We start from the raw sequence: 25,938 nt of genomic DNA on the forward strand, positions 1-25,938 counted from the left end.
ATCAGGATAAAATCATCCTAGTAATTCTCATGTGGATAACTTTGTTTTTAAATAAAGACAACAAGCCGAGTTGAATCAGAACAGAACCATTTAAAAATCACTGTTTAGATAGATAGAGTACTTTATTGTGGAGAGTAAGTATACAGAAAAAAAAAACAAAAAAACCTGGCATTTAAAAAAAATTTTAAATGAAAAAGTACAAGAAAGTTCTTGGCATACTCTGTAAATATTAAGATACATATCTATAGAATATCTGAGAATATAGAAAACAAAATAATTAACTACTAAAATTACTTAGTAAACAAGAACATAATTTCAATTTGGTGGAGGCAGAACAAAAAATAAATATGAGCAGAATGAGGATTAAAATTGCATGATCAAGTATGCACAGGTTACTATAGAAATATGAGACTAAGTACACAGATACAGTGTATGTATGTACAGTACAGTATGTGTTTTACTGCACAGTGTATGACGTTAGATACTGTGAGAATAACAGAATAAAGGCGATGCAGTCAGTGGTTTAGTCACAGGCGCAGAGACGGGAGGAGGCCTCCATCAGGAGAAACACTACAGATGAATATAGGGGGAAAATTTCAACTAATAGTTATCAGCATAAAACTTACCCAGTTATTAACTTACGCTGAGAATTTTTTATAAAAAATATAAATATGCACCAATTTAAACACATTTCCAGAACATAAATCTGAACACTGGACAGAGCCAGGTTCACAATTCTTCTTTCATTCTGCTGACATGCAGCAGATATATATATATATATATATATATATATATATATATATATATATATATATATATATATATATATATATATATATATATATATATATATATATATATATTTAGCACTCTGTCAAAAATACTGTCAACATCCATTACAAATTTTGCCATATTATATATACCTCTGTAAAAACCTTCAGAATATAGTAGATGGGAACCTTCAGATTATTGATGCATGTAAACGCTACTGAAGTGGAGATTTCTGAGATGTGAGAAAAAAAAACCCCTCATTTTAAGAAAACAGCCTTTAAAAATTCTATACCACCATGAAACATTAAGGCAATTATCTTTTGTACTACATTTTTTGAAATGTTACGTTTAAATATGCAAATGGAACTTTTTAAAATCTTATTTTAACTTAGGAAAACAAAATAGACTAAAATCTCAAAACTGTATTTGTTTTATCTGTATTGTCTTGCCTTAAATCTAAGATCTTCATAATTGTTTTGGTAATGAAATGTTTTTAATGTCCTATATTATAAAAAAAAATCAGTTTGGGGCTGTGAGATGATTAAGATGAAAAAACGTTCTGTTCTGTAACGTTCTGTAAAAGAAAGCTGTCAAAGCTGTTTTACTATTATTGATTTTTCTGCAATTATAAATGACAGGGGGCCTCAAATAGAAACACTGGTGTAATCTTTAACAATGTGCTGTATTATATACATTCATCAAATATATATAATATAATGTAAGAGGTTCTGGAGAAAGAAAGAAAGAAAGAAAGAAAGAAAGAAAGAAAGAAAACTGATTGTTGGGGTTAAATGAACGATCAACTATCTTTTCTCCAGAATCACTTAAAGCAGCTTTGCTCTGAAAAGTAACTAGTAACTAAAGCTGTCACATCAATGTAGTGGAGTAAAAAGGACAATATGTCCCTCTGAAATGCAGTGGAGTAAAAATATAAAGACACATGAAACATAAATAAAGTACCTCAAAGTTTTATTAAAGTACAGCGTATGAGTGAATGTACTCAGTTACTTTCAGCAGTGATAAAAACACAGTGAGGAGATTCTGAGATTTAATGGAGACACAGAACCAAAGACTGAACCATTAAACAGGCCTGGACGTGTGTGTGTGTGTGTGTGTGTGTGTGTGTGTGTGTGTGTGTGTGTGTGTGTGTGTGTGTACACCCTGTACTCTGATGTTTAAGCTGAATGTCTTCACACGACAAACACGCATCAATCATCCAGCAGGAGCATGATGTCATCTTTACGAGACGGTTGCAACATGTAGAAGGAATTAACACTCAGCTCACAGATCTGAGTCTGTCTTTGTTAGACCGGAGTCCACCGTCCAATCAGAAAGAAACTGGAGAGAAAAGGTTTTCAGTCGTACTGATGTTGGAAAAAAATCATTTTAATAATTAATTTATGTCATGAAGGAAAAACGTAAAGTAAAAACGTGGGGAGGGGAGGTCCTCTAATGTTAAAGAATGAGAAGCTCGAGGTGAAACATCTGCTGAAAACATGAACTCACATCTGTTTCCAATAAAATGATAATCAATAATGATCATGTAGCTCGCTGTGAAAGAGGAACAGAGATGTGTAGATCTGTTTATCCAGTTTGTTCTTCTTGTGTAATCATTTCTTAGAAAATATATATATTTTAGACTCTGACATTTAAAATTAAGTGCAGATACTGATATGTTATCAGAGGACAAAACTATAAAAATCCAGACTTTTATCTTATGTAAAACTCATGGTGAAAACAGGAGCTCTGTTTCTTCAGGAAGAGGAAGAGAGAGAGAAACAGTGGGTGTGAAAAAATAAAAAAAATACTCATGGTAAATAAAGATTAATAAATAAAGATTAAAGATTAAATTCAACTTAAGTAATAATTATTGCTTCCTAAAGTTTTAAAATCATTTGAATTTTGACCTAAAAGATCATAACTGTAATGTAGCATTTCATAATATTGTCTGTAAAAGTCAAACATTTGAGTTTTTAGTTCAGAATCTTATCTTAAATGAATAAAATGTTGATTTACTACTTTGTAATTTACTTTAACATCATAAAAATATTTGAATCACTATCTTATATAAATAATGCTTATTTAACATGATATTTTTAGTGTTCCTTCCTTCTTCTAATATTAGCTTGAAAAGAACTAAAAGATCGGCACAAAGAAAGGTGTGCGTGTGTGTGTGTGTGTGTGTGTGAACAGCAGATCAAAGACTCTGACTGAAAACAAACACAAGCTCAGTTTGTTCACCGTTAAGGTCTGAAAATATGAAGCTGATCAGATCAAACTTTATTGATCCACGTGGGTCAGTGAGGTAAAAACAACTACAACAAACCAAACTGATAACTGAGCAGATCAATAATCCAGCCTGACAGAATCAGACATGTTGATTCACACAGTTTCTGATTGATAAATACAAACAACACGTCACAGAGGATGTTTTTCTGCACTGAGAAATTTGGCTTTTAATACTTGAAGAACTTTTTCCTTTTACTTTTTTCTTAAAGGGACAGTTCTACAGTAGATGGTGATTTTCACCACTTCACCTCGCTGTCGGCCTTTTCCAGCAGGAAAACACCGTTATACACCGCCTGGAGGTCACACACTCCAATTTTTCATTGGACAGCCTTTAGCTTTGATTACAGCACACTTTCACCAGGGCATCGTTTCAATAAGCTCATGCAGTGTCACAACATTTATTTCTGTCCAGAGTTGCATTAATTTTTCATCAAGATCTTGTATTGATGATGGGAGAGTCGGACCGCTGCGTCTTCTCCAGCACATCCTAAAGATTCTCAGTGGGGTTCAGGTCTGGACTCTGTGGTGGACAATCCGTGTGTGAAAATGATGTCTCATGCTCCCTGAAACACTCGTTCACAGTTTGAGCCCCATGAATCCTGACATTGTCATCTTGAAATATATCTGAGCCACTGGGGAAGAAAAAATCCACTGATGTAAAAACCTGTTCATTCAGTTTATTCAGGTAGTGAACTGAACTCATGTTTTTGGACACGTAATGTTGCTGAACCTCGACCTGAGCAACTGAAGCAACTCCAGATCATAACTCTGCCCCCACAGGCTTGTACTGTAGACACTAGGCATGATGGGAGCAGCATTTCATCCACCTCTCTTCTTACCCTGATGCCCCCATCACTCTGGAACAGGGTAAATCTGGACTCATCAGACCACATGAGTTAAATAACTTGTTTCCAGCTGAAACAAATTAATCACCACCTCAATCTCCTCTCTTTAGTGGTTCCCATTCTTTTTCTGGCACGTCCCCCTTTCAGAGGCTGAAAAAAAGCTCCTGACTATCTTAAGTAGGACTGTGGCACAGTGAATTCTGGGTAAATTAGGACATTTTTCAAAAATTAACAAAATGGCTGATGGAGTGACCACATCCAACCGCTCAGCTCAGTTTACCCCAGCAGAAAATACGTGTCTTTTGGGGGAATTCAGCACTGACAGGGACATTTTACTTGGAAAGTTTAGTGAACAATAGTGAGTGTAACAATGCAAAACAAACAAACAACAAAAAAAAATCTGATAATCTGACAGTCTTTCCAGTGGCTTTAGAATAGAAGGTTTAGAATAGATTTTAAGATTTTACTCATGACTTTTAAGGCTCTCAGTGGCCTCGCCACCTCTTATATCACTGACCTATTAGTACCTTACAGACCAGGACGTACCTTGTGAGGAGCTGAGGTCTTTTGTCTGTTCCACAGGCCCGGCTGAAAAACTAAAGGGGACAGGGGCCTTTTCAGCCAGGGGCCCCCGAGGCTCTGGAACAATCTGCCCGAGGAAATCAGGTCGGCCTCTTTTAAATTCTTTCTTAAAACATACTTTTATCGGAGAGCCTTTCCTGAGTTTTAACTGTTTTGAACTGTTTTTATTTCTTAAAATGTTTTTATGTTCCTATTTTTGTCTGTTTTATTTTGCTGCCCTTTATGAAGCACTTTTTTTAAACATAGATTTTGATAAGTGCTCTATAAATAACATGTTTATTATTATTATTATTATTATTATTATTATTATTATTATTACAAAAATATGGCACAAGATGAAAAGAAATCATTGCTCTCTCCACAGGAATATCAACAATCCACAAATCAGCAGCCATGTTTTCTGCTTTTTTGTTGTTGGGTGCTGCTGATCAGTTGGTGACACTGATTGTTGCCATGGTAACACAGGTCTTGAGCCTGAGACAGCCTGGAGGTCAGATGTCTAATTTTTTTGCTTACAGTTAGTCAGTCTTTATTTTTCCAGACTAGACTATAATATCTCTGTAAAACCGGTCCCCAGTTTTTTGGTCCTGTGATGTGATGTGATGTGTTCAGGTGCTGTTATATAATAGGATGTGATGTTCCAATGAAACAGGTTTATAAGAATGAAGAGGACACTGAGGGAGAATACATCCAGAGGGAGGCGGTAATGCAGCATCAAGGATGTAAACTGCTGCAACACTTTAATGAACAAAGGAGAGAATTCCGAGCTTTCAGTGCAGCACCTGAACGCAGCAGCAGCCAGTCAGTCTCAGTGAGTTTGAGACAAACTTCAAACCAACTCCAGCCTGCTCCGAGGAAACACCGCGGGAACACGACTCACACTCACCGGCCACCTCCTGCCTCGGTTCACCGCAGCCCCCAACAACAAGCGTTAGAGAAAATAAAGTGAAAATAACCGACAAAGATGCCGGCCACAGAGAAGGACCTGGCTGAGGACGCTCCGTGGAAGAAGATCCAGCAGAACACCTTCACCCGCTGGATCAACGAGCACCTGAAGTGCGTCAACAAGCGGATCGGTGACCTGCAGCTGGACCTGGGCGACGGCCTGAGGCTCATCGCCCTGCTGGAGGTCCTCAGCCACAAGAAGATGTACAGAAAGTACCACCCGAGGCCCAACTTCAGGCAGATGAAGCTGGAGAACGTGTCGGTGGCTCTGGAGTTCCTGGAGAAGGAGTCCATCAAGCTCGTCTCCATAGGTGAGTAACGGCTGTCGGTCCATTCATTCGTCTGGAAGTTTCTCTGAGGCTCTAAAACCATGAAGTGTTCACCCCCAACTTAGTTTGTCTGTCCACAGTCAGTCTACACATGACATAGATGCTGGTTTGACTAATATTACTTGCCACAGTTAGGGTTTTCTCCCAGTTTTCCCAGTTTATAGCCCAAACACACCGTTGTGTGTCGTGGAAAGCACGGACTACCTTTAATAATGTAGCGTTTTAAAGTTTAATTGATTCTCCACATAAATTCATACATCCTATATTAATGTAAATGATGCCTTTTGAATTAGTTGGACGCAGTCTTCAATTCGGCATACATTTAAAACTCAAAGCTACCAAACTTATTAGAAAAGTTTAGGTTTTGTAAGTGGTTCGCGCCGTCGCTGCCGCCCACCTGGCTGCATTTTAGGTGTCAGGCTGCGTTGGGAGTCGAAACCCACTTTTAAAAGTCGTTATTCAATTGAAGTTAACGCTGTTTGGTGTGTTTTGTTATGTCAAAGTAAACAATGACGTAGGAGGTTTTTGAACTTATTTGTGTTTCATAATAGTGGTCATGCATTTCTGCAGGAGACCAAAGTTCAATCCGTACCTTTGTCCTGTTATTTGTGTGGAGGTTTCCCCGGGATTCCCACATTTCTAAGCACTATGTTAACCCATAATAGACTGCCAATGACAGGCCCTCTTTTGTTAGAATAAATAATGTTACTCAAATGTCATGTTTTAGTGAGATTTATTTTAATTTTAGCCAGTTTTGGCCCCGTTAACTCCTGTACAAAAGCAGCACTTGGGCGTGACAAGAACTCACCGCCAAATGTCGTTCAAAAATCCTGCATTTTAAGGTCTCCTGCCTATCTGCGACCTTACAATAATTGTAAATTACTTTATTGGGGTATTTATAGAATTGGCAGGAACTCGCCTTCAGATCGGCAAACACAGAACCCCATTCTTGTGCAATTTTGTTTTGAATATCTATTTTCAAGTAAACCATGTGAAAAGATGACTGTGAGAACTGGACTCAGATCGCTTTTAAAATGTTCAGTTTCATTTAAGTAGATTACTGGGGGAACCAGTCATATCCGCAGGCCCAGATTGGCTCCCACAGTAATTACAGATGAAATGTATCATGTTGTCATCAGCAGCATTAAACTGACAGATTTCTGGATGGAGTTTGGCATGTTGTGGTTGTCGAGTCTCCACATGGAAACAGCAGAGTGTGTTTTAATGAGCAGGCTCCCACAGAGGGGGGACACACCTGTGATAATGAGCCTGGCTCCATGTGGAGAGCTCATGTCTCTCAGTTTGGGTCTCTTTTGCCCCTCTTAACCCCAAAATACATTATGTGGTTAATATGGTTTGTCAGCTGTATGACATATTCTTCTTTAACAAGCGTCTTGTTGTTTTGTCTCAAACAATAATTACCACACATCTGATTTTAATTAACATTGCTTGGCTTCCACCCAGGCTGCACAATACCGACAGATAATCATATTGCTGTTATTTTGCTCAGGACTTTGTCTTTTAAATTGCCTGTACAGTGTGGGATTACAGAGATGTTGCAGGTTTTTTCCATGTCACACTCTGCAAAGTAGTCCAACAAAATCTCAGTGACAATCTTTGTCTGACTGAGTGATTATCAGCTGTCAGATTGTGTGACGAATGTCTGTTGAATCATCGCTGTGCAATGGGGAAAAGGACAAAAGTCTAAGCGGAGATGTGTCATTAAACCGCGTCATCAACCTGCACAGCTGTTTGAAAATTCAGCAGAAACAAACAAGCTGTTGTCATCAAGCTGGTACTGTTAAAAACAACAAAAACAAAAAACTTGATTTAAAAATGATGCTTGCTTACTTGATCCTCTTCATTCCAGGTGAGACATAAGGCCCCAGTAATCCTCTGTAATGTTGTTGTTGCAGTTTCTGTTGCATTGCTTTTTTTATGCTGCATTAATTTTTGGCTTCTTGAGGTTTTTGGGGTTGATTTCTCCCAGGTAATTGGTTACAGTCTCACAACACATGAAACCAGACAGGTTTTCTGGGTTGAATTTCTGTGGTGTTGACACCAGTCCAGGTATCCAAGTGTGATGAGCTGCATCCATCCTTTCTTCTCATAATCCCTTTTGGTTGTTCATCTTTTGTTAAGAGCACTGAGACGTTCAGAATGTGACTGACCGTGAACGCAGCGTCGGCCTGCAGTTATCCGTGTTTGTGCAGCTCTGCTCTCCGTCAGCCGCTCTGTCAACACGCTGATGGAGAAATCCACGCCTTCACTTCCACGCCGTCATTTTTATATGAAACATCTCCGGCCTTCATTAATGACATCAGCTCAGATCTGCGGTTAAACCAGGTGTGTTTGTGGAGTGATGAGGATTTCAGAGATCAGGATTCTTCTTTCTTTGCCAACTGTTTTCTTGCTGGGTTTGGTCTTTTTATGCACTCCGTATGCACTTAAATGCATCCTTGTGTTCAAAATAATTTAATTTAATTTGAAGTCAGACTAAAACAAACTGAAACAAGCATTCTTAAGAGACTCTGAGTTCACTTGAAATCCTGAAACACTGTTTTAATATGAACAAAGACTGCTTTTCTGTATTCAACAGATGCTTTTATACTTTAGATATATTAAAATCTTAATTAAACACTGGCTCATGAGAAAAGTAGCTCGCTGAGACACTGAGGCTGGTCGTTGTTTGGCGATGATGGGAGTGAGCTCTGAGGTCGGAGCGTGTGCCGTGATGTAAAACTGTGGAGGTTTGATTTTCCACAGTAGAAAGGAAATGACTGGGCGGGTGGGACGGACACACACACACACACACACACACACACAGACACAGACACAGACACACACACACACACACACACACAGAGTGAGGCAGCACTGGTTGTGTTACAGCTTTCAGAGATGAACCAGCCAGTCAGATCAGAAAACACTGACATTTGTTGTTTTTAAAGAAAATGTGACAGGAGACTCGATATTTTTATATATATTGTAGTTCATATTCATTAAAGATGAAACAATACATCAGTTAGTTGTCAGTTGGTGATCAGTTTTTCAATTAAAATAAGAATAATGATTTAAAAATTATCATTACCTCTAATATTGTAAATCATATAAGAGGGTGGAAGATCAAATCACGATCAGCAGATTGATCTAATGGGAGTTTATCTTTTGTATTTATGCTAAAGTCCACATGCATATGCTCAAAAAAAATCCAGTTCGCCTTTGCTTTTGTAACCCAGACAAACTCCACTGCAGTCCTCTTGGAAGTGGACTGAGACTCTCTTTTTCTGTCTGGTTGGTTCGTCTGAATCAGAGTTTGATTGACATCTTTCGCATTAGTCTAAACGAACCGAACAAAACAGCCGAACACACCAGAAATCAACTGATCAAGTTTCTGTCTATTCAACTGAAAATTCAGTTTTCTGGTGTGTAGTGAGACGTACGTCCGTACGCTGCACATGTTTGGATTTATTTTTCAGCTGACAAGATTGAAAACTTTTTGTTAACTTTTGAGCAAACACTAGCTCGCAAGCAATGTAATATTTTAACTTTTTAGTCAATGTTAACTAGCAAACTGTCACTTTTTGTTAACTTTTCAGCTAATCATGAAAACAGTGTGACTTTTTGCTACTTTTTTTTAGCAAACGTTAGCTTTCAAGCAGTGTCATGTTTTAACTTTTTAGTTAACGTTGGCTATTTTTCCTGTTTGGTTCCTAAAATGGTGAAAAATGTCAGTCAGTGTTTCCCAACGTCCAAGATGAAACCAGAGAATATTCACGTTTAAGAAACTGAAATCATAATTTTGACCTTTTTTTTTTCTTAAAAAAATGACCCAAACTGATTAATCGATTATCAGAATAGTTGCCGATTAATTTAATTATCGATTATTCTATTGATCATTGCAGCTCTACTTCAGTGCGACAGCCACACTGTGTTTTGTCAGAACAGCTCAGTCCTTCTTATGGAGATGAGAGAACAGGACTTTATTGAGACATTTTTCTGAAGTCTGTTCATACTTCGTTCTTTTCTGACGGGGAAAAACCCTCAGTGAGTCAGGAGGAGTGAAACTGGAGTCTGGACACCGTGGAAAAGATCCAGTGTGGTTCCACAGGTAACATTAGTTTGTCAGATACCTCACCTCCATGACAGGAAGAGAGCTCCAGACAAACAGAGAGGGAGAGCGTGGGAAGGACGGACAAAGTGAGGTAACTCAACGTCTCCCTTTCAGTTATCTGTGTGTGTTTGTTAATGGTTAGCTGTGTGTGGGGCCCCTCAGTGAGGCCCCCTGGCTTTTGTTACTGAGACAGAGGAGGAATATTTTTCATCACATGTCAGAGATTCATGATGTTTTTTTTTTTTTTTAATTCATTGAGCAGTTTGAACGTTTTCAGTCTCTGCTGTTTCAGTCAGACTGGTTGTTCCTTAGCGCTCTGCTGCTTTCACTGTCTGCTGGGAGATCTGAAGGTTGTCGTCCTCAACATTTAACGCGCGTGTTTTTGGTGACACAGGTTAACATATTTTTGTGGCCATTTTGAAGTACTGCACAGTGGTTTAAAAGAAGCATTTACTCAAATTTTCTTTAAAATTTGCCGTATGTTTGGATGGAAACACGGCCGATCTTATGGTCCCACAGACCCACTGAGATTTTAAAATTAACCAAATTTCCCCTTTAAATATATAGTTTATTTTCTTTTAAAATCCATAAAGGTCCTAAAGAGGTGTTAACCCTTTCTGTCTCAAACCGGGCTTGTGCATTTTATGAATCTGAAAGACTACAAAAATGACCAAATAAGGAAATTATATTTGCTATATATGAACAAATACTGTATATTTGTTTTGTTTTCCAGAAGTTATTGCAGGCACTGAAATGCACAATTACTCAGCATGTTAACTTACATATTAAGGTAATTTCTAATTATATAAGTAATTATGATGAGGTGTTTGAGCTCTTATAAACAGGCTTCTATAAAACAGAAAAATGCTAACAATAACTTTATAACTTTATTTGGGGTTTAAGAAGGCAGTGCTGTATGAACGGTACTATCCAACCACAGATACGGAGCAGATGAAAATCTAATAACCGTGTTTCACAGCTGGCGTCCCTGACAGGCGTGATGTGTGCAGCGGTCCTCTGAAACATGCCGTCAGTTCAAAATAACTGATAAACGTCTGAAAATACACACAGTTGCTTTAAGAGGACCAAACAGAACGTGAAGGTTAAAGTTAAGATCTGAGTCTCTTCATGAATGAATAATATGAGAGCATCTGGAACTGTTAGATTCTCACACTGCCGTGGTTCACATGTGGGGTGTGTGTCTGTGTGTGGCGAGGTGTGGCATTGTGTGTGCGTGTGCGTGTGCGAGACTCCTCCCTGCTTCATATCCACCAGCTGTGGTTTGTTCCTGATGTAACTGTAGCTCAGGATCGACCTCATCTATCATCTTCTGCTGTTTTTGTCTGAAAACTGAAGTTCATTGTGTTACAAAAGCAACGTTTTTAACAGAAGATTTAGTTTCACATTTTCTCTGAAACTCTGTGTCAATGATTTTATCTTAAACGTCTGTTGGTTTAGCGAAGTTTTCAGCGACCTTTCAGATTTCTGACCTTCTCTAAAACTTTTCCAGAACCTCATCCTGAAATATTTTATAACGTGCGTCAATATTCAAGCTAAAACCTGCAAGAATGTCTCTCGAATGCATCACAGATGGAAAAAAAAAACAAGTAGAAGCTAAAGAACAATTATCCCCGAATGAACTGACTTTGAATGTGTGTGCAGTGTGTCTGTTAGCGGTGCACGGCAGCGTTTCTTGCAGCGCTCGTATTGACTGAGACTTTATCACTCTGAGATTGCAAAACCCTGTGTGTGTGTGTTTTACCTGCCTGTTGGATGTTGGCCCGTGTGTGTGTGTGTGTTGTATAAAAAGGGTGTTGGCTGGCTGCTTGTGCAGGCAGGTGTGTTGCATCACGGCTGAAGTGGAGAGTGATTTCAGCCTGTCAGTGTTGGTTTGACAAGTGCTTTTTTTTGATAATTTATTAATCAGTTGTTAGTTATTATCAGTTATTATCAGCAGCAGAAGCCAGTGCTGCTGCAGATTTCTTTGAAGAAGTATTAATCATTTTTTTTGGTCAGAGGAACGGGCTGTAAACACAACATTAAAGTTCTGAATATGTTGTTAATGTGATGTTAAGTAGCTGCATATTTACACACTGATCAGACACAGAGTGACATTATCTTCCTAATGTTGTCCTGTTTGTGTCCATCTGATTAATGTACAGTATTCACTGTTGTTTGATGCTGGGAAGGTAGTGTGCAATGTGTTCATCAGAGTTTGTTTGGCTGAAAACAGCTGTCTGCTGCAGCTGGAAACAACACTGATGAGAGCACCATCAGTATGGTGTATATCAGCTAACATTAGCAATGCTAGCAGCAGCATCCTGCTCTGCTTGCAGGTTAACATCCGTGTCTGTGTCGAATGTGGTCACATGTTGCTCAATTTGCTCAGTTTGTACTGACACAGCACAAATACGAGATTATAATCATTTTCTACATCAAAATACTCACAAACTGCGCTGTTACAAGCTGTCATCTGTCCCACTTTGCTGGTAACAAGATCAGATGGCGGGCCGTCAGGGCATTCGTGCTGCTGTCTGCCCTGGCTGCAGCCCCGACAAGTGGTGGGCACCTGCATAACATCTTAGGGGCAACAGTTAAGTGACATTCTGCGTGGATAAAATACTGATAAATGGTTTAACTGACTAGTATTTCTGGTGCACTGACTCATGAGGGTGGTGACCTTTAGTCGTATAGTCGACTTGTTTCTGTGCAGAGGTATTTTCATATGTCTCTACTGAAGGGGTAGATGTCTCGGTGAGGGAGACAGAGTGGATGTGCTTTGAGCCCCTTTTTAAAGTAAAAGAAAAACAACTTTTTTTATATGGGAAAACCTTGTTAAAGGAAATATTAATCACAGCAGAGTATTTTTTACATACTTTAAAACGTGTCTGGAGGGGAACTTTAAAATGGTCCACTGAAGCATGCAGAGTGCAAGTGCCAAACACCAGCAATTAGACACATCCGCTGGAGCGAAACCACAACATTACCGTCAAAGACACTAAACACTGAGACATCTTACAGCTTTTGAGTTCATTTTTTCCTCAAATTTAAGCTGCCTGAATTTACCAGCTACTGTATCCTGGCATGTGGTGCAGAGAGTGAGAGGAACCAGGTGAGCACGCTGAGAACAGGCACAACGGGATCTGTAGCTTTCAGTTAGGACCTCATTCACCTGCAGTTAAGCTGCAGTGCCTTCGGGCTGTGTTTTTGAAGAGCGACATTAGCTTGTGGTGAAGTGACGTGTTTAGAATTTAAAAAAAAAAGAGGTCGCTAAAGTGACTGAAGCTTCAGTCTGTGTTTTTACCTGGAAGGCAATCATTCATGTATAAACATATCTGTTACATCTTAAGATGCAGCAGTGATTCAGCCTATTTCTTCTTGATTAGAACACTTATTCCTGCTGCACAGGAAATGATGTGTCCTGACCTTGAAGCTGTGTTCCGACTAACATCAGTACTGCATGAATGCCACAAAAAAACAAAAACAAAATTGCATCACCTGGCTACATCTGACTAACGTTAACCTGCCTATAAAGCTCTAATAAACCAGAGTGGAGCGGCAGATTGAGGTGGTAAATCTCTGTAGTAGAGTTGGGCGACATGTTAAAAATTCGTCAGTCATTGTTGATATATTTGCCCCCCCTCTTCATAAAAAGCATCTCAATCAAACTCGACTGAAAGGCATGTAAAGCTCACCAAAACCATCTTTGTAAGTAAAAATGATCTATTTACACCTGAAGTTCAGTTTCTTTGTCACACAAAGGTTGCTGCAAACCGTTTATAACCGTTTGACTTTATAAAGCCTGCATTACAAACTGGAAGTGTGTGGTTTGAAAGACGCGGGTGTTTATCATGCCGGGAGGGAAATGTGAGAGAAATGAGATAAACAGGTCAGTGTCACTATAGCTCAAGTTCTGCTGCTTTTATTTTGACCAGTACGATATTTAATGTATCAGGCTCCACACATTATGATTCTGCTGTACGGGTCGGCTTGTTTTTGTATTTCACTCAATCACAGTAGTCTCGGGCGGCGTCAAGTCCAGCGTGCAGCTAAATCCCTGCAAAAGAAAAGGTAACAGCTGGCAGTTTGTTTACGGTCGTACCATTAGTGATCAGTTTAGGGCAACTTGTTGTTTTCAGCACGTAAGTCGCTGCTCAGAGGTCGGTTTGTTTCCCAAAGTGACTGGGATTTTGCCTGAAGCAGGCAGCCAATGTTAGGCTTATACCCACAGTCTACATCTGGTGAGTCAGACATTTTACCAAGTGGTTGATTTAAAAAAAAAAAAAAAAAAGACAGATTAATAGATAGTGAAAATAAAGTTTGCTGCAACTGTAGTTTTAATGTCAGCTGACATTCAGAGCAGACAGGTCGTGACTCTCTGTCTCTGTGACATATTAACTCAGTGACTGGCAGGCTTCTCCTGCCCTGGACCAGAAACCAGACTGAAACACTCTCACACACTTGGCCCCACACACACACACACACACACACACACACACACACACACACACACACACACACACACACTTGCTTTCACTCTCTCTCTCTCTCTCTTTCTCTTTCGGTGGCTCGGTTGCCATGGCGCTGTGTGTCAACAACAGTCTCCGTCCAGCTCGGCTCGTTGAACTCCAACAGCTGATGGATGTTTGGTTTCACTCGTAACAGGATCATGTTTTCCTGAAACTCGGCTTTTTGTTTCTGTTTTAGTTTTTCGTGTCATGATTTACTCGTGGTTTTGTCACTGAGGTGGTTTTTATCTGCCATCTGGGATTTTCTCACAGTTTCACTCACAAACCGGTTGATCACTGCGCAGGTCGAACTTTTATTTGTAGTGCTTTATGTCCTGAAAAAAAGAAGAAATATCCGACAGCTCAAGAGTCGCACGTTCAGTTTTCGCACGCTAACTTTTTAAATAGGGAAGTCATTATTATTTTATATGTTAATGCTCCTGCTTCTGTTGTCTGTTTAGTGGAGTCTGATTCATGCGTGTGATGTTGCTGAAAGCTCTTTTGTTATCTTCATGTTCTGTTTTTAATGTTCCCAACATGCATGAAGTTGAATGTGAAGTTCACCTAGACTTGGACAGATGTTTCAATTCATCTGCAAATATAAAGAAATAATAAAATTATATCAGAATAGAAAAATAAAAAAAACACAATTTTTTTTTTGAAATGCCAGTCACAGCATCGTTGCAGCTTCCATAGTTACAAAAATAGTCCTGTTTTTGTCGGACTTATGAAAAATGTCTAATGCATCATTAAAAGTTTTAATCCGAGAGTATCCAGCGTTTTACATTTTGGAAATTTGGAAGATGTGACCAAACAAAGCCGTAATGGTCTCAGAACGAAGAGTAATGAGCTTGAGGAGGATGGGGACACTTGAAAGACTTTCCAAGTATAATGTCACAGGCCTCATAAATACAAGCCTTCAATACGTCCACTGTGATTTCTTTTTCCCTTAGAAGACAGAGAGAGAAGAGAGAATCCTTCCTCCTTGGACGGGCGGAGTGATGTAGTGTACTTAGAAGGAAAAATAGTCTTTTATAGCACTTCTTTTTTTGACAAGTTTAAAAAGTGTTTCATGATGTTTTGAACCAATTATAGTTTTAAAAAAGATCCACATTAAAGCATAGCAATTCTCTGATTTCAGCTTCTTAAATGGGAATATATACAATTATTTGAATTATCTTTGGTTTGTGGATAAAACAAGACGTTTAAAGACGTCATCTTGGGCTTCCAGAAACATTGTCGACTGTGAAAAATAATTGTTAGTTGCAGCCCTAAACATGACATAACAAACTTAAAGGCAAACAGGCTGCAGGATTTCCCCCTGAAAAAGTGCATAGACTCTCAATCATCATTCATGAGCCATCAGGCAACACCAGCATCTTCCCACACCTTCTAATTTTCTTTCTTAACCTGCTTAACCACCCCAAAAAGTCAGTATTTGATGACCTGGGAATGAGACAAATAAGGTCCATCAGTGTGAGATAAAAGGCTCGTTTTAAACACCACAAAGTTTCCTGAATCTCTTATTTATTCTGTTGGTAAGAAATTCCACTTCCTCACTACTTTAAGTGACATAGTTTCACACTTTCATCACAAGGAAGAATCAGTATCATTGTAATTATATTATGTTATAAAAGGACAAAGGGCAATGGGTTGAAAACACACACACACACACACACACACACACACACACACACACACACACACACACACACACATACACACACACACATACACACACACACACACACACAGACACACAGAGGCAGAAATGTGTCCCAAGGTCAGCGCAGGATGAGGTGCATTCCACCTGTTGTCCCGGCAACCTGGGTAAACAAAGTCAGTGATTGGCCGGAGTCCACCAGTGGGGGCGTGTGTGGCTTTGAAGAGGAAGTGTCACATAACTTCAGTGACCCGGAGCTGCCTGATGCCGCGTTCAGGTGCTGTGAGAAAGATGAGAGATAAGAGATGGCGGCGACAGAACGTCTTCAAACAGACTTTTTTTTTCACAGCAGCCACATTAATATGAACTATTCAGGTAAACACAGGTGTTACCAATGATAATAATTAATGTCCCGTTCCATTTAGTGTAGCTGAGCCTTTCCAGTGAGTGAGAACATGCACAATAGCAGCACTGTGACTTTATTTGACATGAATGGAACAGAACCTTAATTTGTCCAATGATATTTGACCACAAGCTCTGTGTTGGGTTCTTTTACTGTACTGAATTTATAAAAGGTGTACACAATCCTACCATCTTTAATAGATCATATACAGTTAGGGTTGCAACTAAGAATTATTTTCGTAGTCGATTAATTGGTCGATTATATTCTTGATTAATAATTAACGCTTTGGCAATATTAACATCCTCAAATGTCTTGTTTTGCTCACAAACCAAAGATTTATTGTCACACTTAACAAGCTGGAATCAGAAAATTTGGACTTTCTTCATAAAAAATTACTCAGATCGATTAATTTAATATTTAAATGGTTGATTAATTCAATAATCGATCAATCGTTGCAGCTCTACGAGCAGTATGAGACGTTAGGAGGGCCCTCCGTTACATCAGACCGATACTGCTGTGAACACAGATCCATGCTTGTCAAGGCCGTTTCCAGGATCCCAAACATCTGTATTAAATCTGTTGAGCTGTGACTGATTTGAATTTCACTCCCTCCTCGTCGTCTCGCGGACAAGTCCAAAGATAATTGATGTACATAACTTGCAAACCTGAGAACATCATGGATTTATTTAGAGGGTGCAGTGCTCCAACACGCCGCTCCATTTATTTCAATGAAAGTTACTCACTGGAGGACAAAGCTGTCATGACTGTCTTGTTTTTGAGTCCCTCTCTGCAGTGTTACATGCGAGTGCACTGGGTTTATGGTTATGTCGGTTGTGGGTGTTTCTGTTATGTGGACTGTGAGGGTTGTTGTGGGCTTTAAATATTATGGCATGGATGGTCTGTGCATGTATACAGGACGAGAGAGCCGAGGCTCTGTACAGTAAACTGGAACATAGCAGAATGATGTGGTCCAGATGTGGCTTCAGAGTGGCACGGCTGCCATCGGTTGGCGGTGGCGGAAAGCGTAGCAGAGTACGCTCTCATCGAAGTTCCTTCAGTTCATCCTGAGGGGGACGTGAATGTGTGAACCGAATTTTAAGTTCAGACAGTCCATTCAAACCACCAATGGTGGCGCTGGAGGAGAAATCCAAGGATCACTTAAGGAAGAGCTGCTAAGGTCCATCGTTAGCTGTAAGCTGTGTTTCGCTGCGGCGCGCGCATCGATTGATCACTTGTAAAGGCTCATAAATGACATTTTAATATAACAAGTCTTGCCAAAATCATTTTACCTCGATCTAATGTTACAGCAGAGGAAGCTATACCTACTAAAGATCATCTGCTAATGTATTTAAGAGTCCAGGAAAGACTTTAGTTCCAATAAATGTGTAACATATATCTTACAAAATCAGGAATCAGAATCAAGACATAAGCCAGTCTGGGCACCTGTAGCAGCATATTCATGTTTTATTGCAGTGTTTGTGTTCTGTGTGTAATTTGTAATCCAAAAAAATGGCAAATAAGTGAATAGTTGAAGAATAATGTTGCTAATGATGCATAACTTTAACCCTTAACATAAACTGGTGAGTTCAACCCCTGTACAGTTGTCACAAAGGGGCAAATGAGTTATTGAGCCCCAAACCGTTTTTCGCGTCAGACTGTAAAATGTTTATTTTTGCTCTAAAGTAGGTGATTTTTTTGGCACAATTTGTCACTGTAGGAAAGATCTGATTGTCTAAATTAACGTCTAAATTAACAAGCGTGGGTTTGCAATGGCTTCCACAAACCATTTGACCTCCATACGAAATTTCAGCCTCCTGAGCTGAAATCTGTGGCTGCCAAAGGGTGAGGCCGGTCGACAGAGTGACCTATAGAACTGCTGGTCGCAGCAAATACATCTAGAACTGAATGTCAAACTAACTGTAAAAAATCTAGGAGGGAGAAAGTTTTTAATTTTATTTTCTTGGGTATTATTTTCCCTCCATGCAACACAGTGATGTGCGTCCCTGTCTGACTGATGGAGGCTGCACAGCCATCGGCCACTATTGGCAAACCATCTGATAGATCTTCGGATATTTCGGTCTGGACCAAAGTGCATGGCTAAAATTACTATTTCAGACTTGCATTATAATCCTATCTAATGATGGAGGAGATTTCCAGCGAAGTGGAGCAAAAACTTAAAACAATAATATTGCAGTGAACCAAAGTGCAGAGACGAGGAAGTTCATGAATCGTTTTAATTTCCTTTGGAAATTGGAGCCATAAAGACTCTAATGTGCTCTTACATGCAAACGTCTCCCTTGTCTATAAGTCATAGCTGGCAGGAGTGTTTGACTTGGCCATGTTCTCACTCAGACACACACACACACACACACACACACACACACAGAAACCTCACAGCTCTGTTACTCATGCAGTAACCCATTTTCTTCTCGACCGTTTTGTTCCGTCTTTCTCCTTTTTCCTCTGTTTCAGTTCTTCGGTTTCACTCCTCCAGGAGAAAAAAACATCAGCGCTGCGGTCATATTTATGGCTCCGGCCTTTGTTCTCATCTTTGGTTTTTCGCTGCACACGTCGTCACTGCAGCTCAACCAAACTGTGTCAGCCGGTGGAAGAACATAAACATGGGACGTCAGATAAAGTGGTTCCAAAGTCCAGATTCTCAGCTTCAGCTCGCTGGTTACCGCGTCCGTCGAGATGCAACCACCGTGATAATTGCAACCACATCAATAATCACAACCAGATCGCCACTTACGTCACCCACAAATAAGACCAAAAATAGAAAAAGAGAAACTTAATAAACAAGGCTGGATGACTTTTGCATTTTTGTTTCCATGTTTCGATTCTCCACCATGAAGGAGTTTGGTTTTGGAGGAATTAAAAGAGCGTGACTTGTGGTGTTGGAACTTAAAACACATTTTTTTGGGGGGGAGAACAAAAGTGCTTTCAGGTTACAACTCACACAAGAAACTGAGCTCAAGTCAAGACGCACTGTAAAACCATCAGCGCAGAAAACACCAACACATTCCCTCCGTCCTCCTCGTCTTCGGTTGAGCTGATGAGATGTTTCCTGCAGAACCCCAAAAACATCAAACCAGACCATCAAAGAGATTATTGTGGAAAGTGGGTTACTTTGTACATGTTCACATTTATGTTTTTGGTTTATTCAAAGTCAGAAAACCAGCGTCATGAATAGAGCTGAACAGTTAGTCATGCTCTTATTTGAAAGAGTGCGGTTTTCAAATTGCAATAGTCAGCATTTTAATTGTATTATCATCAATAAGCACATTTAAAACATGATTGAGAGACGCATTTAGTTGGCAACCATCAAATTCTCTGCCTGAAGAGTTGTGAAGCGTGAGAATCTGATGGTCCTGGACATTTCCCCTTGTCCAAGTGTAGTCAGGAGCTGTTGTTAACCTCTCCCAAAGTTTGACTTTTCTTTTTAACCATGAATCAGATATTTTCTAATGCAGTTGTTAATCTTTTGTTGTGTTAAGTCACCTGTCAGAGTTTCATACCCAGCCAACAATTAGAACTACTTGCCCAAAGTAAATTTTTACTTGCCCCTGCACACTCTGGGCCTCATGCAAGAACCGCTCGTACGAACGGATTTGTGCTTGAGTGCTGCGTACGAGTGATTTAAGAGAACTTGTGTCATTCACCAATTTTCTCGTATTTTGAACTTTCTTTTGGATACGAACACAATTTCTGAGCGGTCTGGACCTGTCGTAGAGTCATGTGCAGTCAGTCTGCCGGTATCCAAACTGAAGTTTTTCACTAATGACTGTATATTTCAGCAGTTTGAAGACATTTTGAGTTTGAAAAATAAATCACATTTCATAATTATGTCGACATTATCCTGTTTGGCTACATTTCAGATTCTAATATAATTGTAAATGTACATATAAAGCCTCTCATCATTCATTCAGTGATCCATTATGACCTGCTGTCAGGTGTTTTGGCCGTACATCTGCACATGAAGGTTTATCAAGTCTGTCCAGGCGAACATCCTCACTTCTGTCCTCAGTCTTCGTGATGAAAACTTCCACTTAACCCTGTCCTCCTGCTGCAGTCACTGATCACCCCTTACTGTGGCTGTGGCGAGTAGTTTCTTTTCCTCTGAAGTCATTTTGATCTTGAGATGTTTCTTCTTTATTTTAGTGACAGTCCGACCCTCTGGTAACATGACATCAGCAGGTCTTTTAATTTCACTGCTGAAGCTGTTAAAATGACAGATTTTCTGTTACGGATCTCTGAAAGCAGGACGTCAAACTCGCAAAGTTTTTCTTTTTTCTCTTTGCCATTTTCATGAATGAACACTTCCTGACATATGGAGCAGGAAGCACAGCCATATATGGTATTATTTGGGTGTTAATTATGCTAATTTACAAGTCTCATGTGCGCGCAATCAAATATGCACAGGTGGATAATTTCCACAGTTTTCTGAAGTTACGAGTGTTTGTTGAATCTGATGCTGCGTGTTTGTATGAGCCCTTTGTACAAAAAAACATGAGAGAAATTGAAGACAAGAATACGAAAATGTTCCTGCATGAGGCCCAGTGTCATTTATTAACGGTTAACCAATAAGTGCTCTCTGCCCTGTTGACAGCCATCTTTGTAGAACATGCTCATCATCGAAACTGGCAGCTGCTGGCGCCTCAGTGCTTTCGCTTCCATCATCAGCTCCAGTGTTCTTCTTTGTTAGATTTACTAGCCTGGTGTGACATTATACTTACTCCCGGCAGTCTGGCGATCTCTATTGTCGAGCCCCGACTTCGCTGGCAAGTTAAAGTCAGCTATAATCAATTATAATTCTGAGGGAGCAAATTGGTGCCATAACTTATCCTGAAAATATAAAATATGACATGCCAAGCTAAGACATGTAGTGACACCACCAAAACCTCATTCAGCTGTGACTAAACTTTACAGAAACGTTCAGTCTGAGGATTTAAAGAGCTGCTAGATAAACACAAAGTGCACCACATCCTTCAAGACAGATCATGAAGCTTCTTACTTGGACATCAAAGCGAGTCCCAAACCTGCAGCTCAGTGGTCTGCAGACACAGACGGACAAAAACAAAAGTCTCAGCCCTGACGGGATTATTTCTGTTTGATGTTGACCTTAAAAGATGTTATATATAAACACAGAAATGAAGTGCCGCTGATCTTTTCACTCCGTCAGCTCTCGTCCCACGCTACGAGGCCGTAATGTGTGTGAGACACGACACACACACAGAGCCTCTGTGTTGCTGCAGAAAAGGTAACATGAGAGCGGCTGGGATATAGGTTTACACACACACACACATACACACACACACACACACACACACACACACACACACACACACACACACACACACCTCGTCTGTGCAGAGAAAGCTTCTTTGTTGGTTTCAGGTCTAAATGTTGCAGCTTTGTGCTGTTTTTTTTTTTTTCTTCAATGCGGAGCTCAAAGGAACAAATGTCACTGAATCCACTTTGAGAAACATTTAAAGGATTTATTCCAGGATGTCTGATTTGCTCTGTGTTTATTCATGATCAAAGCGATGGCCACACTGGTTAGATGTGATTTATTTATTTCTTTGTGGTCTTTTTTTCAGAGCGGTGGAAGTCTGTTTGCGACTCGTCGCCACAAACTGTTGTTTTTTTTCCCCCCTTTTTTTAACTTCAGCAGTCACAGTCAGCAGCCAGTTAGCTTCGCACAAAGACTGGAAATGGGGGTAAACAGCTTAACCTAATGTAACACAATCCACCAGCACTTCTAAAGCTCCCTAATGAACATGTTTTTTTTTTATATATTGCGTTTGTTTAATCCATACAAAAGTTTAGAGACATCACTTCACCCTTTTGAAGGTAGTTGAAACAGCAAATTGTTGTTTTTACACGTAGGATTTAACAAACGAGATATAACTTATGTTCATTATTGACCTTTAGAGGTTCTGTTAGGTGGAATTTGTTACCTTTGAGTGGAGCCAGACTAGCTGTGTTCCCCTGCTTCCAGTCTTTGTGCTAAAATAAGTTAACTGGCCGCCACTCAAAAATCACAAAACCACCAAGTTGGTCACTTTCAAAACAGTTAAAACAATTCCAATGCCTTTATTTTAATGTCATGGTCACGTTAGACCTTCAAACAAGCACCCAGGTGTCGTGATAGTAGGGAATCAGGAGATAACTAAATGAAAATCATACCAGCAGGATTTCTTAATACTCTGGTACGCCGTAATACCTCCCAAGCCTACCAGCTGCCAGTTTTTAGCGTTTCTAGGTCGTTTTTTTTTTTTTCTGCACAAACACTTTAGCTGAGAACAATAATAAGAAGAAAGAATGAGAACAAAACAACAGGGGTCCCAGCGGTAAGTGACGCTGCTTTGACCTCTAATTAACATTTAAGCCTCGTGATAGTTTTGGTTCTGCCAAGGTTTTTTGAGGGGTCTGCTGATGAGACCAAAATACAATGGAGGTTAACGGAAATTTATCTTGTGGTGCCAACACCACTGGAAAAAATCACACAAAAAAAAACACGTCCAACATACAAACACACTCTCGCGCACCTCTCTTTGTCTCCGTGTCGCTGCCAGACGTCCTGCTGTCTCACAGCAGACGTTCACGTCTTTATGAAGCTGAATTGTTGTCATCATGTCGCTGGTGTCTTTGTGTTCTGCTGCTGAATAGTGTTTGATGTCGGGGATATAATGCACAACACACACACACACACACACGTCTGTTGTCTGGTTGGAGATGGAGCAGACATGACGCAGAGTTACTGACTGAGACTCTTCACCAAATATTTGGTTAAAGATGATGATTTGACTGATGAGCAAGATGACAGAGAGACAGTTCACTCCAACAAAGAGACAGTTATCTCACTGTCTTACACACACAGACAGACATTAAAACCCCAAACCTCTACATTTAACCAATCCCACACTCCAACTTCCCAACACACACACACACACACACACACACACACACACACACACACACACACACACACACACACACACACACACACTGTGGTGTTGATCTGTGTGTGTGTGTGTGTGTGTGTGTGTGTGTGTGTGTGTGTGTGTGTGTGTGTGGTTGTGGTGTTTTACTCAGGATTGTTTAGTGATAATCGCTGTGGTGAACCTCCTGCAGCCTGGCTCGGCTACAAACATCTCTGCTCTTCTTACTCACTCTTGTTCCGTTTTTTCTTCTGTTTTATTCTTCTTCTTTTGTCTCTTTGTTCTGCGCCTGGGTAGCCAACTGCAACTTTTTTATGGCATCGACTGATTTGCTTCAATACTAGTATCAGAGTATTGATAAATGCCTTGACGTTGAATACCACGTTTCGATATTTATGGAAAAAAGTTCACCAGCGTCATCGAGCCATTAAGCATGCAGCGTGCTTGCATGAAGATCTAATAATTCTGGTGATTGGATGTTTAACCTCACATGTTATAAAGGCATACAGGAAAAACATGTTGCGCCCAAAGACAGGGATTATTGTTTTTTACCACCAGGTCCTTAAGCAGCTTCTTCTTTTATAGTGTGTAATCTCAACTTCCTTGGTTAAATAAGGGTGAAATATAATAAAGCAACTAATTGTACCAAGATGTGTAAAATGAATTTGGTATCGTTCAGGAACTGGTATTGAATCCAAGGTATTGGTACTGTACCATAATGAAAAATCTTTGAATGATACCCAGCCCTACTTTGTTCTCTTTTCTACTTGACTCGTTGGTTTTGAAGCCTCAGGACTTTTGTGGCACCGACGTAATATAGCGTTTCACCTAGTATTAGAAAAGTTGGCATGTGATGTCTGGTCCGACATGTTGTCTTGATTATTTATTCTTTGATCAGATTGTTCCTGGTTAAAATCAAGTATTTGATTATTTTAGACTCGAATAGGTCTGCAGCTAACAAGTATTATGATTTGTGTTCCCAATTAATCAATAAAGATGAAAGAGAAGAGTCCAAGAGTCCAAAAACACAAAGACATTCAATTTACTATCACATAAATCAAAGAAATGCAGCAAATACTCACTGCTGAGTTGCTTTTACTCTTTTGCTTGTGTTCTCTTTTTCCATCCAGTTTCTCTCCCTTTTTGTCTTACATTCGGAAAGTGAAGTCTGATATATATTTAAATACAGAATAATTTAATTTTTTAGCTTTATGTTTATGTCACATCATCATGATTATAATAGTTTTGTTCCTGCAAAAATGAAGATTGTGATGCAACAACGATAATTCCAGCAAATAGTGAATCACAAACAGCAGTTTAGCATCTTTTCTGGAGTTTTTTTGAACCTGTCACTGTGTGTCTCTCTCCTTTGTCTTTGTATGCAATCTTATGGCCTCTAAATACTTTATATTCTTCCTGAAAACACCTTTATTCCGCTTGTCTTTGTCTCCTCATGTTCCTTTTGTCTCCATCACCATCCTCTCCTCTCTTCTCTTCATTCTCCTCTTCCTCACCACATGGCCGGTCTGGTATTGATGACATCATAGCCTGGGAACCAGCAGGGTGAGGTCATGCAAGGCTAAACGCTGCAGTGTGTTTGTCAGTGTGTGTCCTGTTTATGCATGCAGACGTAATGCCAGATGTGTGTGTGTGTGTGTGTGTGTGTGTGTGTGTGTGTGTGTGTGTGTGTGTGTGTGTGTGTGTGTGTGTTAATGACAGGGCAGAACTGTGCTGGTTACTCAGCTCTCTGGTGGTTTTCATGTTTTTAATTTTTCTTCTGCTGTTTGTTTGCATCAAACTTTGTCTGGCTCTGTCCTCCTAGTAGAAACTTTTATTGGATGTAGTTTTTAATTGTATTTTATGTTTAACTTTTCTTTCCTGGTTGTTGATGACGCTCCTGCCCGATGCTACTCAACCTTACTGTTAGATTTGACACAGTTGACCAGAACGTCCTGCTTAAAGGACCAGTGTGTCGGCTTTAGTTGCATGAAGCCGTGACGTTGTAGTTTGCAACCAACTGAATGCCACTCACCTCACGCTCCCTTTCCAAGCATGTAGGAGAAACTACAGAGGCTGTAAAACTTGCGAAAAGACCACTGAAAGGCCTAAAGAGGACCCACACCCTCTTTAAATATAAAGGGCTCATTGTAAGGTAACAAAAACACAGCGACACTTATTTTCAGGTGATTTTACACTAATGAAATTGCACCCTACTGTTTCAAATCTTATCAAATCCTTTACATTTCACTTGTGGTGTGCCACAAAGCTCAACTTTAGGCTCACTAAAAACCAAAACTTCACTCATAAATCACACATTCATTCATCATTAATCCCCATTAATCCTTGCTGCGTTTTAATTCATTGTTTGTATGTTAAAAGAGACTTACTAGATAGACAGTGGCTGTCAGTGGAGGAGACTCTGTTCCGGTCTGTTTTTGTTCTCGGGGAGCGTGTTATTAATTTAGTCTGCGGTTGTGTGCGAGACCTGTGAGGCTGAAGTCTGGTTGGGGTTTGTGTAACTTTTGTTTTGTCTTGGGTTGGATCA

The 25,938-nt window shown here is 39.7% G+C and overlaps 1 protein-coding gene across 2 annotated transcripts in view; it reads left to right on the forward strand.

Moving 5' to 3' along the window:
- Positions 1–5,311: 5,311 nt before the first annotated feature.
- Positions 5,312–25,938, forward strand: part of flnba (filamin B a) — an 86,098-nt gene continuing 65,471 nt past the window's right edge. For both annotated transcript variants that reach the window (XM_084740300.1, XM_084740309.1), the window contains exon 1: positions 5,312–5,743. In XM_084740300.1, coding sequence (XP_084596426.1) covers positions 5,452–5,743 — 292 coding nt within the window. In that variant the 5' untranslated portion in view covers positions 5,312–5,451. The remainder of the gene's footprint in view (positions 5,744–25,938) is intronic.

Source organism: Lutjanus erythropterus, chromosome 2, assembly GCF_056507025.1.
Source record: "Lutjanus erythropterus isolate fLutEry1 chromosome 2, fLutEry1.hap2, whole genome shotgun sequence".
In the NCBI taxonomy this organism is placed as follows: Eukaryota; Metazoa; Chordata; class Actinopteri; order Lutjaniformes; family Lutjanidae; genus Lutjanus; species Lutjanus erythropterus.